The following is a 20,632-nucleotide window of genomic DNA, read 5'->3' on the forward strand; positions in this document are numbered from 1 at the left end:
CGATTTTCATGGCAAAAATAATTGTCTTTGTGACCACCCCAATGTGACGAATAGTCCAATTACCGGTTATAAATTCAGAAATTCCGGTGTAAACCAGTCTTTTGTTTATAAGTTATTGCCTAAGTACTTTGATGATTATATAATAAGGAATAGAGATAAACATAGTTTTTATACTAGAAATAAGGACAAACTAGTTGTAAGTAGAGTAAGAAAAAATAAGACAACTGGGGGTGGTTTTTACAGGGGTGTGCTCATGTATAATGCCCTCCCTGAGTGCATCAGGTCTGCTAAGACCATGGATGCATTCTTGCGAGGTGCGAAGAGACACCTCTGTGACGGACAGTACATACAAGTTAATTATAAATTTTAGAGTTAAGTAATTAAGATGTATTTTTTAAATTAGCTTGATAGCTTAGATAATATAGTGTTACGTACGCCGCGGATTAAGCGAATAGAATCCCAGAGACTATATGACCGTTCAAGGATTACCTGTTAACGGATTAACTAAGTGCTTGCACTTAGACCAACGGATATCTGTTATCGGATTAACTAAGTGCTTGCACTTACTTCCAGGATTATATCTGGACTCTAAGTGCATTTAGGCTAAACAATGACCGTTATTAGTCCTTTCTCAGGATCGGTACGAGGAGACCCAATGTCGTGGAAATACATATCCGAATACGTGACTATACAACAGGTAAACAGATTAGACGTCCTGAGAGATCTACCCTTTATAAGGCGGTACGTAGGCGATATCATGTCATTCTGGACTGAGCACTGCCAGTGCGTGTATCTCCTTAATCATCAATAAATGCTGTGAAATGACAGTTGGCCTTTTACTTGGATCCTCCACCCACCCCTACGCAACAATATAAATAAATAAATAAATATAAACGTTGACAAATGAATGACACGGATTATACGACCCATGTTCAATGCATTTTTTTTCAATGCTATCTGGAAAAGCTTAGCGGGTAATATTCTTGTTTACTTTATAAATGCTCAAAAATCATGGACTTGTTGCCAAAACGCCGATCGGTGTTGGGCAGCATTCAAAGGGTTAAAGATATATTATTCTGAATAAAATGGGCTTCAATCAATGCTTCTTGCCAGTAGAGACGCCAAGAGAAAATCTTAGCCCTTGTGCAATATCGGAACTTTGAACCCGTTTCAGTTTTTTTCTTTCATTTCCAAAGGCCTGGGCCCTTGAATTTTTCCCCTGCTCCCATCCCATCTCGACAGTCTTGATTGTAAATATGTATGTATGTTTATATTTTTAATATATATATATGTGATATTTGTTTTATAGAACCATGTAATATACATAAATAAACCGACGTGTAATTTTATGATTTATTCACATCATTATATAATACTTTGATCTTAATGTTTAAGTACAAATAATAACAATTCAAAAAATAGATTTAAAAGGTGTAGCAGCCGGTTGAACGCTTAAGAGTGATCCAAATAACATGTGTTGAACGACGGGAAACTTGCCTATAACCTAAAACATTACAAATATGATATTATTAAAAATAAAATATCCACAAGATACATATACGTTATTGCAAATTTACACCTCTTTCGTATACATCTTGATTAAGCCCTGATTGATCTTGACCCAACTCGGCACGGCACTGATACCCCAAAGCTGATTTGAGTGCTCAGCAAACGGACCCGTCTTGACACATTTGATGTATTCAATGCACGACAGAAACATGAAATCCTTTCCATACTTGGCGAGTATTTCTTCGTCCAAAAATTTATGCGGCTCTATAATACTGTGACCTGCGTATAATTATAATGATGTATTATATACATATAATCAAGTATTGAATTAGTAGAAGGGGCAGTATGATATAAACACCTAGCAGTTGAGAACTGCCCCAAATGAACGGAACGAATTGAAAATCGTCGAGACTCCACACTCCGTGACTTCCGGCAGGCTCCATTTTGTACGTCTGTTGCAACGTTCTGACGAGTTCTAGATATCTGCAATGAAATTCGCACCGTATAACATCAATTTCGAGTTCAAGCGAGAGTGACTCATCAATTCGACGGCAATTCTACCTGTAAAATACCGAACAAACGATTGCCGTTTTATCACAATTGTCAAAGTATCCGATTTTGTTGAGACAACATAAGAACATGATGAAGGAGGCTTCGTGACCGGTGCCGTAGTCGATTCTCGTCGAGTTGCCGAAGCTCTCTTCGAAGTAAACGCTGATCTCGGGTATCGCCAGGTGAACTTCGGACGATAGTGCTTCTTCTAAAAGAGACGCCGACCTCTGAAATGACAACAATTTAAACACGCCCGCGTAAAAACATTATAGTTTGTCGTACGTGTTCAAAGTTACTTACACTTTTAACAATTTCGTACCAATTTTTGAAGGCCTTGTTTCCAAATCTCTGCGGCTGATTGATCGGAGGGCACTCTTTAACGATTTCGAACAGTCTATCCAAGAGGGCTGTCAGTCGTTTGATCTTGTCGGAAATTTGGATTTCGGACGATAAAGATTTGCCCCGGACTACTTCGTTCGTCATCAGTATGAAAGTCATCAACTCCTGAAAATCAATGTAACAAGTCAGCGGTGAAAAAGTTATTTCTTGAGTTAGGTTAAGTTTTTGAACGGCAGTCGTAGTAGACCTTGTAGGCTTCGGATTTCTCCCACAATGGCATGTCTCTCATCGATTTGACTGCCTTTTCAGGTCTGATGAAAGTGTGTCCGTCCATAACTGAAATTAAGAAAGAAATCGTGTGGGTATGCAAGCAGTAGGCGATGAGGTAGTTTTTAAGGTAAATACGCGTTTATATTAAATGTGTGGTCGTTATAATGAAAATACGTGTTTTTTTTGAAAAATTTGGTTCAATTAATTATACCAAAAGATCCCACTGGAGGCTCCATGGGGATTTTGTTAGTTTGACAGTCGCACAAGAAACTGTCATTTACCGGATTTGGCCGTAGCACTAGAAAATAACTTGACCATACTAAAAACAGGGAACTCGAAATAATCACTTTCATTAACCCTCCCGTATCGATATGGGGTACACGGTAATTGGACTATTCGTCACATTGGGGTGGTCACAAAGACAATTTTTGCCATGAAAATCGCGAATACACAATATTTAGCACTCAAGTTCTCGTTACTATGATAGTTATCGTTAGTATGATGGACTTTTCGGCTGCCAGATGTTCCGTTATAGAGATTTTAGTGACTTTGTGACGAGTAATTTGTGACCAGTAATCACCGAACCGGGGTACACCTATTAATATCGATATGGGGTACATACACCTATTAATATCGATGGGGGGTAATAATATCGATATACCAGCAGCATAGCTCGGTCGTTAAGCTTCTGCTTAGCGTTGAGAGACGCCGGGTTCGATCCCATGAGCTGACCTCGATTGAAAAGAAAAGAGTATGTAGGCGGGGTAGGATGTGTTGACCGTATCCCAGCCTAACGAAACACTGTTGTGCTTGTTTTAATAAAGTTTTATTGTTTGCCTAAATATTGTACAAAGGTATTAAAATATTTGGGGAAGTTTTCTTGAAGCGGCTATTGACTGTTGACTTGGTGTCGTGCGGGCCGCTGGATCTGCAATGTGTCGTTGCTCTGGATCCGACTATGTTCAGATGTCTCTGGATATGGCAGTGTGTTGCTGGCTCGGCGTTCGGCTATGTTCAGAAGGTCTCTGGATGCGGCAGTGTGTTGCTGGCTTGTTGTTCGGCTATGTTCAGAAGGTCTCTGGATGCGGCAGTGTGTTGCTGGCTCGTTGTTCGGCTATGTTCAGAAGGTCTCTGGATGCGGCAGTATGTTGCTGGCTCGGCGTTCGGCTATGTTCAGAAGGTCTCTGGTCTGCCGCTGTGTGTCGACGCTTGCTGCTGTGGGTCGACTGGCGTTGTTTGGGTTGGACCTCCTTTTATAGTGTTTCTGGGTATCACGTGACCCGTGGTGGCTGTTGTTGATGCGTATGCGAGGAATGTGCTTTTGTCGATGGGGTAGAATTTTCTGGAATGATTGGCACCGTTCCGCTCGATGTAGTTTAATGGCTGCGGTGTGCTTCGACCGGTTTGTTTCCGCTCTACTGGTAGGGGTGGAGCTTTCTGGAAGGTTTCGGCACCGTTCCGCTTGAGTTTAGTTTAATGAATGCAGGTGTGCTTCGACCGGTTTGTTTCCGCTCGCCTGGTTGGGGTGGAGCTTTCTAGAAGGTTTTAGGAATGTATTCTGCGTCGCAGTAAATGTCTTGATGATGGAGACGAGATTCCCACAAGTATATCTGTAGTGCTGCTGGTCAGACCTGGATATTTGTGCTCCAGGTCGATCGTTTCCCATCAGAGTTTGCCAATTTTCTCTGATTTCATTGTTGAAACGGTTCCCGGTAAAATTAGCTAAATATCCTTCCTACCTACTATGTCACCACTATTTGAGATTGATTAATGTACAATAAAATTTATGTACAATTCATAGATGTCTCGTTAATTTTCGAGTTTTTCAGTGTCTCGTAATTCAGCGACGGGTCTACCTCACGGGACCGAATGTGAAAAGCCTGAAAACGCAAATATCGGAAGGCAAAGATCGAAAATCGAAAGATCGTAAGTTGAAAGATAAAAAAAGGGTGCATGGTAAACGGTACTATGTATATATAATATATATGAGTGGCATGCGGTGAAATTATCTCTCTTTTTTTTTATCATACAGCCTTGTTTAATGTGCACGCGCAGAATACGGGAGGAAAATCCTGTTCCTCTTGTTCCTGTTGTATCCTGCTCGCGCAAATTAAGTGAGGATGTACGACGGGGGGAGAGAGACTTTTACTGCACGCCACTGATATGTATACTAACCGTTTTTCATATGTATGCATGGTAAACGAACATTTTCGACTTTTTAACATTCACTCATATACATATGTATGCGCGCATCAGTCACGCTGCAGAACTTGATCAAGGGCGTGCTTCTGCCAAGTAATTTATAGCTAATTCAATGACGATAAAATGCATTTTAATCATTATAGAGCGTGATAATAATAAATAACTGAATTGTTTTCATATATTACATTAGCTTTTATTCGTTTTAAATGTATTTTCAATTTTGAGATTTTGAGTGGGGTTACTTTGTTGCCCCATATCGCGTCTAGTGTGATTTTTTTCGGTACTCTTACGTTAACAATTTGAGAATAGTTCATCTGCTTTATAATTAGTTAGTACGCAGCATATATGAGTCTGGATCCATTTACTCCTAACTAAACCATTTATTCCGAACTTATATAATTTATCTAATAAAATAACTCTATCGTCTATATAATAATCTATTGTCTCAAATACTCTTTTAAAATCTAAAAATATTGCTCCAACAACCATGCCTGATTCGTCCATTGCCTGCATCCAAATAGAAACTACCAATTGGATAGCGATTTCGGTTGAATGCATCTCTCTCTCAATCCAGACTGTTCCACAACTAATTTTATTCCTCTTCCATCCCTCTTGTTTCTTATACATTGTACAATCACGATCAAAAGGATCCTGATCCAAGCTTAGATTCAATCCCAATTTTTTATTAGCTCTCTGACAATTAGTGCATTTAGGCATCTCTGTACATTCTTTCATGATGTGGTCGCAAGAACCACACTTCTTGCATACTTTTTTATTAGTACACTAGTTTACACTACACTAGTTTTTAATATTACCTGGCTTTGTCCGGGGTGTATAAAAAAATAAAAAAGATTTTAAAAAAATTAGAAAAAAAAATTAAAAATTTTTGTTTTAAAAAAATTAAAATTTATAAAATGCCCCCCTGAACCTTTGCCGTCTAAGGCTACGCCACCTGCGCCCCCCTGAGCATTTGCCGTCTAAGGCTACGCCACCTGCGCCCCCCTGAGCATTTGCCGCCTAGGGCTACGCCCCTGCGCCCCCCTGAACCTTTGCCGTCTTGGGCTACGCCACCTGCACCCCCCTGAGCATTTGCCATCTAGGGCTACGCCCCCTGCGCCCCCCTGAACTAAGGCGAATCAACGCCTAATCGAATCAGCGCCAAAATCGAATCGGCGCCTATGAATCGAAAAAAAATTAAATCACAACACGGCAAAGTTGATACAAAAGGTAACTCTGTCGCGTGACGCGTAGTGCGTTATATCTCATACAATTTCATACAAAAAATTTTTGGCCGCACGCTGCCGTTCGTGTCGCAGACGCATAGTGCGGTCAGACCTTTAACAAAGATTTAAGCGCCGTCCACAATTATACTTTTGGATAATTTTGGATAATTTCATAATTGCGTAAATTGCATGGTCGATTTCGATGCTGCTTCATCACATACAATATTTTTAATGTTTGTCTTGTAAAATATATTTTTTAGATAAAGTCTTTTTAGATAAGTATATGTTACAGTTGAAGTGTATTTTCCAGTTGTAATATATTTTGACTAGTTGGAATATACATATTGCATCTAACATGGTACCAACTACCGTTATAGTTGAAGTGTATTTTCAGTCGTAATATATTTTGACTAGTTGGAATATATTCCGTCTAACCCACGTAAGTTGATTCATATCCCTCAAATGATTTAGTGAAAATGTCACTAAACTAGTAAATTCAGTTGGAAAGTCATAATACCTAGCAATTATAACATTTCAACGCATTATTGAATTCTAAAGCATTCGTAAAAATATCAGAACTGTCAAAACTTAACTGTCTGAGATATTATATTACAACTGGTGCACATTGTTGAAAGTGTATTTGCGCTTATAAATTTATAATTTACTAATTGATTTGTATTCTTATATAAATTACCTAAAACGCCAGTTGGAATATAGTACATAATATGTATGTACAACTGAAAACACACTTCGACAGCGACATATACAAAATGATGTATGTACATACTTACATATAGTAGACTAGGGAATTCAGTAAGTGCAGTACATGTATGTATGCATGTATATATATGTACCTACATATACATATGTAATATAGTTTTTATGATATAATAATCCACCACAGTTCAACAATTGTCCATTCAATTTAAATTAAAAATCTTTTATCTATCTACATACATAATGTGGTTGCTTTTCGAATTTTATTACCTTATTTATATGAAATATGTATGTATTATTTATGAGTTTAATATGTACTACACCTCTAATAAATATATCACGATTTACGATAATCTATGTATACGTTCCTCTTAGTAATCGAGGGCTTATAAGATTACAATATTGTTTTAATTTAATTTTATAGCAGACACTTTAAATCCTTTTTATAGATATGTTATGTATTATTGAATGAAATTTTTATTATATATAATTATAAAATAAACAATTCAAAGAATGTCCAGTATGAAAAACAAACCATATTACTAACTCGGTAATATTGGGTGGCAGGGAACAGAATTTTTTTTAAAAAAAAAAAAAAAACTGATTGGGAAGTTAAGAGCTTTGTAATAAGAAAAGACAGCTAGATTTAAACAAAAGTTTGGAAAATTTTGGAATAACAATTAAAATATGTTACCGTCGAATTATCAATACAAAATAATCCGTTTAATTTCTTCCACCCTCCAAGATTAAATTTCGGGTGTGACTAATAAATAGTACATACATATGTACATATCGTCCTAAACGTATATTCTTACCTGTTTTATTTTAGTATAAATTTATTGAATAGGGTTTCAAGCGGTCTCCGTGACGAGCCGGAATGTGAAATTACCGAAAACGCAAATATCGGAAGGCAAAGATCGAAAATCGAAAGATCTTAAGCCGAAAGATCAAAAAAAAAGGGTGCATGGTAAACGGTACATACTCACTTAATTTGCGCGAGCAGGATACAACAGGAACAAGAGGAAAAGGATTTTCCTCCCGTATTAATGTGCGCGCGCAGAATACGGGAGGAAAAGCCAATATTAAATAAATACTATATTTATAATTTATGAATAAAGAATGTCTCCCGGTTTAAATTTGAAAAAAAAAAGCGAATATTGTAATATTTTAACAACATTGTGATCGTTGGTTCGATTCACCAAAAAAACTTCTGGTTAGATTTGGGGGTTTGTGACTCCAAATCGATCGTTTCTCTATCAGAGTTTGCCAATTTTATCTGATCATTGTTGAAACGATTCCTAAAAATTGGTAATAGATCATTTCCTGTTGTCACAAAAATCTTTGTGTATATTATGTGTATAAAAATTGTGCACAAACTCTAAAAATCATCCATAGATGTCTCTATGATTATTATTTCTGTACTTGATTAATTATTGTATTCGATGTTTATTGAACGTACTATATACGTTGTCTGACCATTCAACGTATTGTATACGTTGTTTGACCGTTCTCGTACACTCGTCGCATTGGAGCGATCTGTAATGACGAGTGTACATTGATTGTAATAAAAAATAAATAAAAAACAAAGTTTTTTCAATTAAATATAAATTTAGTTTGATTTTTATTGTAAAACGCGAAAAAAATCGAAGAAATCATGCTTAAATGTTTGTTGTGTTCAAAATATGAGCAATGGCACGAATTTGAAAATGTCATTAAATATGTATACGTACATACATAGGTAAATATGCTAATATGTAGGTAGAATGCAAAATAAATATTATACTTTAAGCATTACATAGATCGGATAGGTTAATACAAAAATGTGTCACACGGTTTTCCTTTGAGTTCAAAAATAGAGATGGAACTTAAATTCAATATAGGAAAAAAATAGCAATTGTTCAATAGTATAGCATATGCAAAAATAAATCAGAGTAATTTTTTAAATGTTCATTTATTTTAATTGAGTCTTAAAGTTTTACATAATTATTTGTCATTGAATCTAAATAAAATTCTAAAATCATTCAGCAATCTACTGCGGCGGCATAATTGCAAGTATTCTTCGTGAGGTCGAATAATAACCCAGCTGTGCATGTGAACTTCGAGAATTTGTACTCGCCTTTGGAGATATAGCATTGGTAGAAGACGTCGCATCTCTCGGGATCTCGGTTGTATCCTACAAATCTACACTCGTAGGTGGAAGGTATTTCTGAAGATACGGTGGTGCTAGAAGGAGCAGCAGTGGGAGGGTTGGCAGTAATACCAGGACCAGCGGTAGTAACAGGAGCAGTGGTAGTGGTAGCAGGAGCAGTAGTGGTAGTAGGAGCAGCAGTGGTAGCAGGAGCACTAGTGGTAGTAGGAGCAGGTGTGGTTCCAGTTGATCCACTGATCAAACCTCTCTTCAAAACGTTCAACAGTGGGAAAGTACCCTTGCCGCAAGCTCCGCTAAAGTCATCAGTGTCGATACTCCAAACCATAGCACCTCCAAGATTGTTTGCTTTGATGTATTCAACCTGCACACCAAACAAGTTAATACTACACACTTTAAAACTGTTCCAAAATCAAAATCATTCTTCAATACCTTCAATGCGGCCGATTGTTCATCGTCGTATCCTACCCATTGGTTGTTGCCGAATACCATGTATGGTACTTGGGCTTCCTCATCCCAAACTTTAACAGCGCTTGCGTCGTTACGTTCAGTCGAGCAGATCTATTTAAAACGGTGTAAATTGTATTCTATATTTGAGTCCCTCAACATTTGATTAGAATAGTGTTGGAGTAAGCATACCTCGTTATATCCGAGCATACCAGCTTCCCTAGAGAATGGCCCAGCATTTCCAGCACCCTTAACTGGGCATCTAGGACCAGTGCAACCGGAAGATGAAAGAGTGAAAGCACGACCGTACAATCCAACACCCATAACGAGCTTCTCAGGAGGAGCTCCATATCTGATCCATGCCTTGATACTGGCATCCTGTGAATATGAATAAGTATTTATATATCAGTCTAGCTAAGACCATTAGAAGAATTCTCGAATTAATTCTACCAATAAGGATTCTTTCCCCATAAAGGGTAGTTAAAAAAAATCTTAGTCTCAAATTAAGCTCAAAGATCTTAGCTGTGAAAGGCTAGGAATCAATTAGAACGAAGGCGCAGTATTCCTGATCTTATTTGAGTTATATTATTGATTGAGTTATATATACTTAAATAATATAAAACTTCTAAAAACGAAAAAAAAAAATTACAGCACTAAATCCTTCGAATTTGGTTCCAGCCTCAACTGCAGCAATGTTGATTGGAGCGTTGTGTCCAGTTACATTTTCCCAAGCTCCGTGGAAATCGTAAGCCATAATGTTGATGAAGTCCATATATCTAAAAATGTTGTCAATTTAGTCTTAAAATTCTTTATATTGTTCTGATTTCCATTCAAAGTACTCACTGAGCCAATTTTGGTACGTCGTATGAGAGGCTGAAGGACATTTCAGCAGCGGCCACGGCGCCAGTCAGCAAGAATCCGTACTTGTCGAATTCGGTTCTGAGTGCTTTTAGCAAATTGCTGAAACTTTCAATGTCGATCGGTTCACCACCTCTTTGATTTGGGTATTCCCAATCCAAATCCAGTCCATCGAATCCGTGTTTTAGCAAGAAAGCAACAGACTCCTTGACGAACGAAGCAATTTTGAGCGGATCTCTGAAGGTCTGAAAGTCAAATTTCAATATTTAGCGCGTTCCTATGCATAAGGTGGAACATAACTTTAATATGAGTTTTAGTGAAACATTCATCATTTCTGGATTATATAGTTTGGTATGAGTTTTTGTTTATGTTTCACCTTGGAATAATTTTCAGATCCCTCGTTCCATCCTCCGATGGCGACTATGGTCTTCAATTGCGGGTTCACTTTCTTCAAATTGTTGAATCTTTGATAACCACCTAAAAGTTGTGCGTATAAAAAATGAAAATATGCTACCAAACGCTATTATACCTACAAAATTGGAAACAAACTATATTACCTCTTCCCCAGTCCTCTACCAAATCTTGCCATGGATCCATGACTCTGATTCCTCCCCAAGTTTCCAAGCCGACGAACGAATAGATCAAATGGGTGCATACGAATGGGTCAATGTTCTCTACGTCGAACTTCCCTGCTCCGGGTCTGTACATGGACCAGGCGCCATAGTAGCACACGACTTTTTCTGAAAATATAAATTTATATTACAAATACCTCGATTCCATCTAAGGATAGTGTATCTATTATATGTATTGGATGAAAACTTACTCGATCCACTAGCCACACTGACCAAGCCCAATAGGGCAAGTCCCAAAAGTACACCGACTCTCATGACGATTTCAAGCAACTGACGTTTTTTTTTCTACAACTTGTTATTATTGATGAGTTTGACGCTTTGTCGCTCGATGGTTGTGAGACGAAAGTGTATTGGTATATATATGCGAAAATTTTATGGCGATCCAGATAAACGCTTCAATCTCTTTATTGCACCTTAAATCTTATCTGTGACGCATAAATCCCACTGGTCCGATTTTATTTTATTTATAAACGTTTCCAAATTTTTAGTTCCCAATTTAGCATTAAATTTTTTTTCCTTAATTGTCTATAAGGTGTCGCTCAGGGGTAACTCGTAAAGGCATCTTCTTTTTTTTTTAAATACGTGACCGTCAAAGTGTATTTATTATCAAATGTAATATATTTTAATCTAGCGTTTTAGATGATTCATATTTTAATACAAATTAACTTGTAGTTTGCTCGGTGATTATTCTGCAAAAGCGATCTCGGGCAAATCACTAAAATCTCGATCACGGAACATCTGGCACCCACAAACTCCATCAATCGAAAGCTAACCACGCGAAATATTGCACTAACGAGAACTCGAGTGCCAGATGTTCCGTGGAGTAGTTCCGCAAGTCACTAAAATCTCGATCCTTGGTCGAAATTTCGCGAGATCGCTTTTTGCGGAATAATCCATTTAAAGTGTCTTTTACAGACGAAAATATGCTTGACCGATGCTTGCCAGGAATTACATACACATATTTTGACAGTTCAGATTTTTTTACAGAATACTAATAGGATTCAACAACGTGCTAATACTACTTACTATTAATAATTTTAGAAATGAGTTTCATATTTCGATAAAATTATAAGCAAAAAAAATGTGAGTTTTCGATTCAAATTACCAGTCAAGTGACGTTTTCACGAAAAGCAGTAATGTGAATAAAATACATTAAAACTAAGCCGCATTGAAAGTTTAGATTCTGTGAATCATATTCAAAAAAACCTTATAAAAAGTGGATGAAAGAAATGGAATACAGTTAAGAACAGAATATTTGTATATATTGACTGATTCTGGCCAGTCAGATTATAAATTCATTTTCATATGAAATCAATACGTGGGATAGATGAAACACATTTTAATTAGTCAAAAGATATTACAACTGGTAAATACACTTTGACTGTAACATATTTAACATTTAGTGAATGAAAGAAACGGAATACAGTGAAGAACAGAATATGTTATAGTCAATATATATATATATTGACTATAACATATTTAGCATTTGGAAAGAATTTCTAGTCAGAACAAACAGTACATACATATGAAGTTATTCTAATTCTCTTATGTATTATATCATCGTCGAAATATGTGGGTGTAATATAAAAATAAACACTAATCTATGTACATTAAATATAATCTTGCATTAATCTGTCGCCGCAGGTGAAATTAATTGTACAATAAATAAATCAAAAGGATTACATTTTAACTAGGCGGTACTTGTGATGTAAATTTTTCTTTCGACTCATACAAATAAATGATCGTAAATGTTAAAATGTGGCTTCTTCATCAGTCACGGAATGAATGTTATCAAACAGTAGTTTTTATAGTTATGTGTAATTGAGGATTACTATTGTTCAATTAATAATATCTTTGTTGTGACATATTTTAATATTATTTTTCAACATTGTTTCTGTAAATACTGAAGCACATACTCGTCCCTATAGAAAATAGTCTACATTTGTATGTATTTCATATAACAATATACAATCATATATAAATACAGCTATTTTTTATAACATAAATACATATATTAGCATTTCTTTTTAGGGTTGTTAACTACATATGTATTATAGATAGTATTAAGGCTTATGTGTTATATGTAAAGCCCGGATAACCAGCGTGCCGTTCATTGTTCAAATGTTGTAAATGCATTGTTAAAGGTTTGCCGAACCTTTTTTACACAGCATTTACAACAATTAAACAATGAGCGGTGCGCTTTGGGTCCGTACTCTAGTTATATGTTGTCCTGTGCTGAAAAAAATATTCGGTCTACTCACGTAATTTTCATTAAAGTTGTTCCGAAATAAATTAAATTTCGAATTTAGTATACAATATATTTTTATATATTAAAATTAAATATTTTGTTAATATATAATGTCCTTTTCGGATTTAATTTGTATTCTAATTACTACAAGCATCATATATTTAAATATTTATAATAAACTTAGATCAAATATACTGCAAAGAAGTATGGAATGCCGTATGCTTGGTTTAACGAGAAAATATAGGAAGAGGAATACGTGGGTGAGAATTATGACAAGGGTAGTGAATATACTGGATGGAGTGAAGTAATTTAAATGGTATTGGTATGTCATGTACATACATATGTAGCTAGAAGAATGGCCGAAATATGGACAAAATTAGTGCTAGAGTGGTACTTATGCTAGAGGAAATTTATGTATGTGAAACGGTGAAAAGAAGGCCGCAATGAAGATGGGTAGATGAAATTAGGAAAGTGAGATGGACGAGAGTTGTGCAAAACAGAGACGAATGGAAATGTGTTGCGCAAAACAGAGACGAGTGGAAACGAATGGAAACGTGGAAATGGGAGTGACTGTAGATGATGATGATGATGATGAAATACCCATAAGAAAAGAGCAAGTTTGAATTGCAAAGTAGAAATTTTTGAATATTGGAAATATTTACTCAAATAAACTACTTTATTATAGATAATATATTTTTAATTGTGAAATATAAAATTTTCTTCATAAATGCCCACAAGTGAAAACTCGTACTCATTATTTTCCGTTTCATATATTCAGAGTTTCTGAAACGATATTTTTCAAACATTATTTTTATAAGTTTGAAATGTCAGGATTTAAACTTTTGCTAAATTTTAATTCATATACTATTATAATGACGTAATTCAAATGTATCATAAAATTATAGAATGTATCATAAAATCTTTAATAATTTATTTCAAATGTATCATAAAATTATAGAATGAATTCACATTCACATGCATTTATGTATAATACATTCAGTGAATTCGTGCACAAAGTTTGCGAATCGTAGATAACATAGCTGTAATAATGTAATATGATAAATAAATCTTTAATTTAACGGCAACGACACAAATAGGCGCACTTGATATGTATTTATTTGTACGTATGTATGTAAGATTAGTTGTAATCACTTAATTCAACCTAAGCTACATTCAAACATATATCAGTATTTATTTCTTTAAAATAAAGAATTTTTTTGTAATACTTTTTGACAAATTACTGTACTATGTATTTTCTGAGAATTAATACCCAAGCTACATTAATATGACATAATTTATGAATTTATCAATGAAATATAATATAATATACAAATTAAAAGTGGTTTTGTATGACACATGTCTATAGGCAAGTTTTTTTAAATAGTATAAATTTTTAATACATATGTGTATGTACATAAAAAATACATATATATATATATATATATATATATATATATATATATATATGTATGTATATACATACATATGTACATATATACACCTTAGCCATATACATGTTATGCATATTATTTCATTCACATTTAAGTAAAAGCTTGATATTATTATTATATTACATATGTAGGGTAGCTTATTCCAATAGTGATGTGTTGTGTATGCATATTTATATAATAAAATAAATGAACTTAAATTTCTATTCATTTAAAAAAAAAACTATTTTAAAATTGTTATAAATGTTAATAAAAGTTAAACTATTTCTTTGCAATATTTTGGCTTTTATTTTGAAAAATATTTACATTATGTAACAATTCCGTTTATAATAAAAATGTATAGCATTATCATAGCTTAGGGTGTTTGAGGCGTGCAGTCTACTGCAGATGGGAAATTGCAAACGATGAGATCAGGGTCGAACCAAAGTCCAGGTCCACACTCGAATTTCATGTATTCGTATTGTCCTTCATAGATCCAGCATCTGTAGAAGACAGCGCAGTCATACGGATCTCGGTTGAATCCTTCGAACTTGCATACATCGGTAGGAGATGGAGTTGGTGGTGGTGCTGTTGGGGCTGGAGTCGTTGTTGTGGTAGGTTCCTCAGTAGTGCCGGGCTCCTCAGTGGGGCCAGTACCAGGATCTTCAGTTGTGGTAGTTATAGGATCAGGTGTTGTAGTTCCAGATTGGGTGATTCCCAATTCCCTATTCAACACGGTCATCAGTGGGTTTTTGCCTTTGCCGCATTTTCCGTGGAAGTCATCAGTGTCTACACTCCAAACCATACCACCTCCGAGATTGTATTTCTTGATGTAATCAACCTGTATAACATTCAACATTAGTTAAGGTGTCGACATTATAAAGCATATCTTAAAAGTATATTAAAACTACATACCTTCAATTTGGCGGATCTTTCATCGTCATAGCCGACCCATTGATTTCCCCATGACATGTATGGAACTTGAGCTTCATCGTCCCACATTTTTTTGGCTCCTGCTTCAGCTAAGCAAATCTAATGAAAATAATAACAAAATACATTAAAACAAACGTCCCAGATTGTTTATAATAAGTCAAGAAAAAAGTACATACTTCATTGTATCCCAGCATACCAGCTTCCCTCGTGAATTGTCCGGCAGCTCCTGGACCGCTAGTTGGACACCTTGGGGTGATGCAGTTTTGATCGATGATGGTGAAAGATCGTCCGTACAATCCAACGCCCAAGATGACTTTAGAGGCAGGAGCTCCATATTTCATCCATGCTTGGATACTGGCGTCCTTTAAATGAACACAAAATTAGTACCAAAAAAGATTCATACTACACTTCAATAGTGAAATGATAATTACAGTGTTGAATCCAGCGAAACTGGTGCCTTCTTCAATCTTGGACATGTAAAGCGGAGAGTTCAGACCAGTTTCTTTTTCCCAAGCTCCGTGGAAATCGTATGTCATGATGTTGATGAAGTGCAAGTATTGTCCCAATTTAGGTACGTCGTAGGATTGGGTGAATGAAGTTTCGGCAGCTGCTACAGCGGCAGTTAGGAGGTATCCATACTTATCGAATTCGACTCTGAGTTCTTGCAAAAGCTTGCTGAAGTTGTCGACATCCTCTGGTTTGCCGCCTCTCTGGTTGGGGTATTCCCAATCCAAGTCGAGACCATCGAAATTGTATTTCTTCAAGAAGTCTACGGAGCTCTTGACGAACACTGCCCTCTTAGCTGGAATGGCGAAAGTCTAAAAGCAACAAAATTTGTATTACTATACTATAGATACATATTTTAATTGAACAAAATAAATTTGCGTTTTGTTTACCTCAGAGTATTTGACGGATCCCTCATTCCATCCTCCGATGGCAATTAAAGTCTTCAAATCTGGGTTGATTTTCTTCATACTGTTGAACCTTCCGAAACCGTCTAAAATGCACAAAATTTTAAAATAAGACGGGAAAGCAATAAAGAATAATTAAGAGGTATATAATTTTGTACAAAACAACCACTACTATACATATGTACATATATGAAAATGTTCGTTTTAATACCTTTGCCCCAATTGTCGGGCAGATCAATCCAGGGATCCAATACTTTGATTTCTCCTGAAGTATCCAGGCCAACGAAAGAATAGATAACATGGGTGCAAAGATTTGGATCGATGTTCTCAATGTCGTACTTTCCATCTCCAGGTCTGTACACTACCCAACCGCCATAGTAGCAGACGAGCTTGTCTAAACATTGAACGAGGGTTGAATTAAGGTTAAAGCTTGTCAAAAATTATTGTAAGTAGATTTTTTGTTTTTCGAAACTTACCTGGTTTGCTGGCGACTGTGGCCACCAAGCTCACCAGCGCTACTGCCACAACTATTGCTAGTTTCATGATGGTCTAGTCTGATAGTCTTTTCTTGCAGACTCCGTGCCCGACCACCGTCAGATGACTTTCGACTAAAAGCGATCAGCCTTATATGCTCAAATCTGACTGACGTCATTTCATGAACTTGGAGCCCCCCTTTTTCAGACGATGCTGCAACGTAAACCTTATCTGAGATGCTTGCGGACATCCATCTAGATCAAATTTGACCGTAATCTTCGTTTTTTAACAATATGCGATTCGGAACAATGAGCAATGGGTGTAATTACATCAGTTGTTTGATTATTGATTTGAGCACAGTGTGCGAGCAATCAGAAATTTAATGCAGACAAATTTTGATTGTAAAATTGAAATAAAGATAATTTTTCTTTGTCAAGTTTTCTTTGATACACTCTAAAGATAATCTTAATTGATGAGTTTTTTTTTTAAATTACACGAACTCAATTTATTTTAATCCAAACATTTAATTAGTAGTAAAAAATGCACACAATATTGAATAAATTCAAAATTTAAATGATTAGGGATCATCCGATAATGTTTTTAAACATTTTAGCAATTGATTTCTTACTACGGTGACTAATTATCTCAAATATATAGAATAAAAATAACTGGCTATAATCAATTTTTGAAATTGTTGAGTTTCATCTTGCCCTTTTCTCCGGAGAAGTCAGGAGAAGTTCAGTTAATCAATATACTTGCTGAAGAGTGTTTATTTAACAATAAAATAAATAAAAAAGTTGTGTAAAATAATGTTATATTTGAATTAAAATATACATACACACATATGTATGTACATACATACATAAATGAATAAATGTGCCAATTTTTTTCATATCTAATTTGCCGAATATTTAATTTTTTTTTTTCAATTTTGGCATTTTTTGAGTTTAATAATAATAATAATTTAGTGAAAATAATAGATATTTATATATAATACATAAAAATACAAAAGCAGCAATAATAGAAATAGGCACAAAACATAATAATTATTAAATATAAGAAAAGTTGGGAATGTCTTGCATCCACAGTGAGCAACTTTATTTACATATGTATGTACATATATACGGTAAACGGACTACTAGTCATATGTGAACCAGTCACAGGGCAACCGGTCGCTCTAGATCGGTCACACGTGATCATCCATCACACTAAAACTGGTCACATCCTAAAACTGGTCACACCCTAAAATCGGTCAATCAGTTTTCTCGTGACCGATTTTAGGGTGTGACCAGTTTTCTCGTGACCAGTTTTAGGGAGTGACCAGTTTTAGTGTGACGGGTGATCACGTGTGACCGATCTAGAGCGACCGGTTGTCCTGTGACTGGTTCACATTTGACTAGTAATCACCGAACCGTATATACATGTTAATAGTACATACATATGTACAAGAACCAGCCGTGAATACATAACAACCTCGTGAGGCCTGAATGGAAGAAAGAAGATAAAAATTCAGCCATATATCATATCCAATTTTGAAAATAATGATGAGCGCAGGCTACTACACAAATAGGTAAATAGGAAAATATCACATACAGGCACAGCAGCAACGATTTCATTGAGAAGTCGAATAGCTCTTGGAATAGGAACCATTTGATAAAGAACTGCGAGCAGGAGGTACAACCATCAAAGTATGATGTCTAACACGCATAAATGTATGTATGTATACCTATATATTAAGAACATAAAGTCTCAACTGTTCCATCAACAACAGGCATAATAAAAAAAAAATCACATATACATAATTAAAACTAGTATGTATATAAAGACGATGGCTTCTAAAATTATATCCAAACATTTACTTGATTGATTTCAAAATATCGGTTGACCATCCCTGAACAAATACAACTCAACAAGACTTTGAAATCAGCGCTTATATCGGATCTGTCAAATATTATATTATAACATAGCCAGTATCTAGGATCGCAAATGAGATCGATATACTGATTTCAATTAACGATTATCTTATTGTTTGAGTGAATTAATTAAGATAATGAATAAAAGTCGGATAGAAACATATTACTACGCAGTTGGATAATCAAATATTTAATATTTTAGCGTATTTTTACATACCTCCTTTGCATTTTTTTCTATTAACATCAATTTACATACATATGTAACAAAATCAAATTTTCTCCAATTTTTTGGTTTCAAACTATTCAAATTATTAATTAATAAAAATCTATGTATTTGAGGAATATAAGTATGAAAAACATAATTTGATAATGAAAAATACATATGTGTACATACAAGTTTACACATGCCGGCTATGAGAGCATTTTCAATACAAATTGAGTGCAAAAGTAAGGAAACACAAGAAAGACAAAAGTTCCATTTTCGGTTGTCCGATTTTGTTCAAATTTTTCGATTTATTTTATTACTTAACATTACTATAAATTTTATAAAGATAAAATATCAATAAAATCGAAATAATTTAAAAGGTCAAAATTATAAGATATTATATAAGATATATTGTTTATTTAAAAACACGTATGTACATATGTATATTTACATATTACATGCATATGTACATTTACATATTACATACAAAATAGAAATTCTTCTATTATTTATTTTCCCTTTATATATCGCACAAATATCAAGTGTTGGCAGCAATTATCCACGTCAGTTGATTCATCCAGTTGTATACTTATTTTCAGAGGACTAACTTTTATGTCTTCTATTACTTGCAGTAAAATTTTATCTTCACTAAGATCCTGGATTCGCGATCGAATTATATCGTTCGATAATGGAATCTGCTGGATTTTTTTTTGCTTCAGATTCTAATAAAGTTTTAGCAATTATTAATGCACAAGGTTTTATTAATTCCTCAAAAATCATGTGAGGCTTTTTTTTCTTACCGCACAGATATGCCATTTCAAAATTTTGCGAGAAAATTTTTTTCGTTTGTGTGATCAATATATCCTATTCTGCGCGCGCACATTAATACGGGAGGAAAAGCCTGTTCCTCTTGTTCCCGTTGTATCCTGCTCGCGCAAATTAAGTGAGTATGTACCGTTTACCATGCACCATTTTTTTTGATCTTTTGACTTAAGATCTTTCGATTTTCTATCTTTGCCTTCCGATATTTGCGTTTTCTGTCGTTTAACATTCTGTCTCGTCACGGAGACCGATGTAATCTATATATGTATGTATATAAAAATTAATGTCTGTATGTGTGTCTCGAATAGGCTGCTAAACCACTGAACCGATTGCGATGAAACTTTCAGGATTTGTTGTATTCATGTCCGGGAAGATTACTGTGAAAAAAAAACGGGAAAAAACGGGAACGGAAACGGGAAAAACGGGAATGAGTGTCATTGCAACGCAATAATTTCAAATGCTTTCACTACCTGCGGTTTTCCGACAAATGGGAACGGGAACGAGAACGGAAACGGGAACGGGAACGGGAACGAGAACGGGAACGGGAACAGGAACGGGAATTGCATGCGTTATTATGGCATTGCAACGCATGCCGGGGTTCAGCTAGTTATATAATATAATATAATATAATTCCTCATTCTTATTCAATTTGAGAAGGAATATTTAGTTCAATGAGTGCAGCCTGGAGAAAGGAGAGAAACAGCGTAAACAATTATTAAAAACTGTAGAGGCTGAATCAGGCAAAATTTTGATTACAATTGTATTGATTTTAGAAAAATTTTATCGAGCAATTAAGGCGAACAT

General features: G+C 35.2%; 3 protein-coding genes across 3 annotated transcripts; all 3 read right to left on the reverse strand.

Moving 5' to 3' along the window:
- Positions 1-1,320: 1,320 nt before the first annotated feature.
- On the reverse strand, positions 1,321-2,990 carry Ptpa (Phosphotyrosyl phosphatase activator). The gene is made up of 7 exons (XM_077439030.1): positions 2,882-2,990; positions 2,648-2,736; positions 2,362-2,565; positions 2,071-2,288; positions 1,868-1,992; positions 1,580-1,788; positions 1,321-1,504 (listed from the first exon to the last, which is right to left on the reverse strand). The coding sequence occupies exons 1-7, from the start codon at positions 2,904-2,906 to the stop codon at positions 1,412-1,414; spliced, it is 963 nt and encodes a 320-aa protein (XP_077295156.1). The 5' UTR covers positions 2,907-2,990; the 3' UTR covers positions 1,321-1,411.
- A 5,448-nt stretch (positions 2,991-8,438) lies between these two features.
- On the reverse strand, positions 8,439-11,274 carry LOC143916675 (chitinase-3-like protein 1). The gene is made up of 8 exons (XM_077437873.1): positions 11,087-11,274; positions 10,821-11,003; positions 10,640-10,740; positions 10,249-10,508; positions 10,055-10,181; positions 9,598-9,783; positions 9,391-9,519; positions 8,439-9,322 (listed from the first exon to the last, which is right to left on the reverse strand). Exons 1-8 carry the CDS (start codon positions 11,148-11,150, stop codon positions 8,834-8,836), a joined length of 1,539 nt encoding a protein of 512 aa, XP_077293999.1. The 5' UTR covers positions 11,151-11,274; the 3' UTR covers positions 8,439-8,833.
- Positions 11,275-14,782: 3,508 nt separating this feature from the next.
- Positions 14,783-17,198, reverse strand: LOC143916676 (chitinase-3-like protein 1). The gene is made up of 7 exons (XM_077437874.1): positions 16,891-17,198; positions 16,626-16,808; positions 16,400-16,500; positions 15,935-16,321; positions 15,680-15,865; positions 15,486-15,602; positions 14,783-15,411 (listed from the first exon to the last, which is right to left on the reverse strand). Exons 1-7 carry the CDS (start codon positions 16,955-16,957, stop codon positions 14,947-14,949), a joined length of 1,506 nt encoding a protein of 501 aa, XP_077294000.1. The 5' UTR covers positions 16,958-17,198; the 3' UTR covers positions 14,783-14,946.
- Positions 17,199-20,632: the final 3,434 nt, after the last annotated feature.

Source organism: Arctopsyche grandis, chromosome 9 (assembly GCF_051622035.1).
Source record: "Arctopsyche grandis isolate Sample6627 chromosome 9, ASM5162203v2, whole genome shotgun sequence".
In the NCBI taxonomy this organism is placed as follows: domain Eukaryota; kingdom Metazoa; phylum Arthropoda; class Insecta; order Trichoptera; family Hydropsychidae; genus Arctopsyche; species Arctopsyche grandis.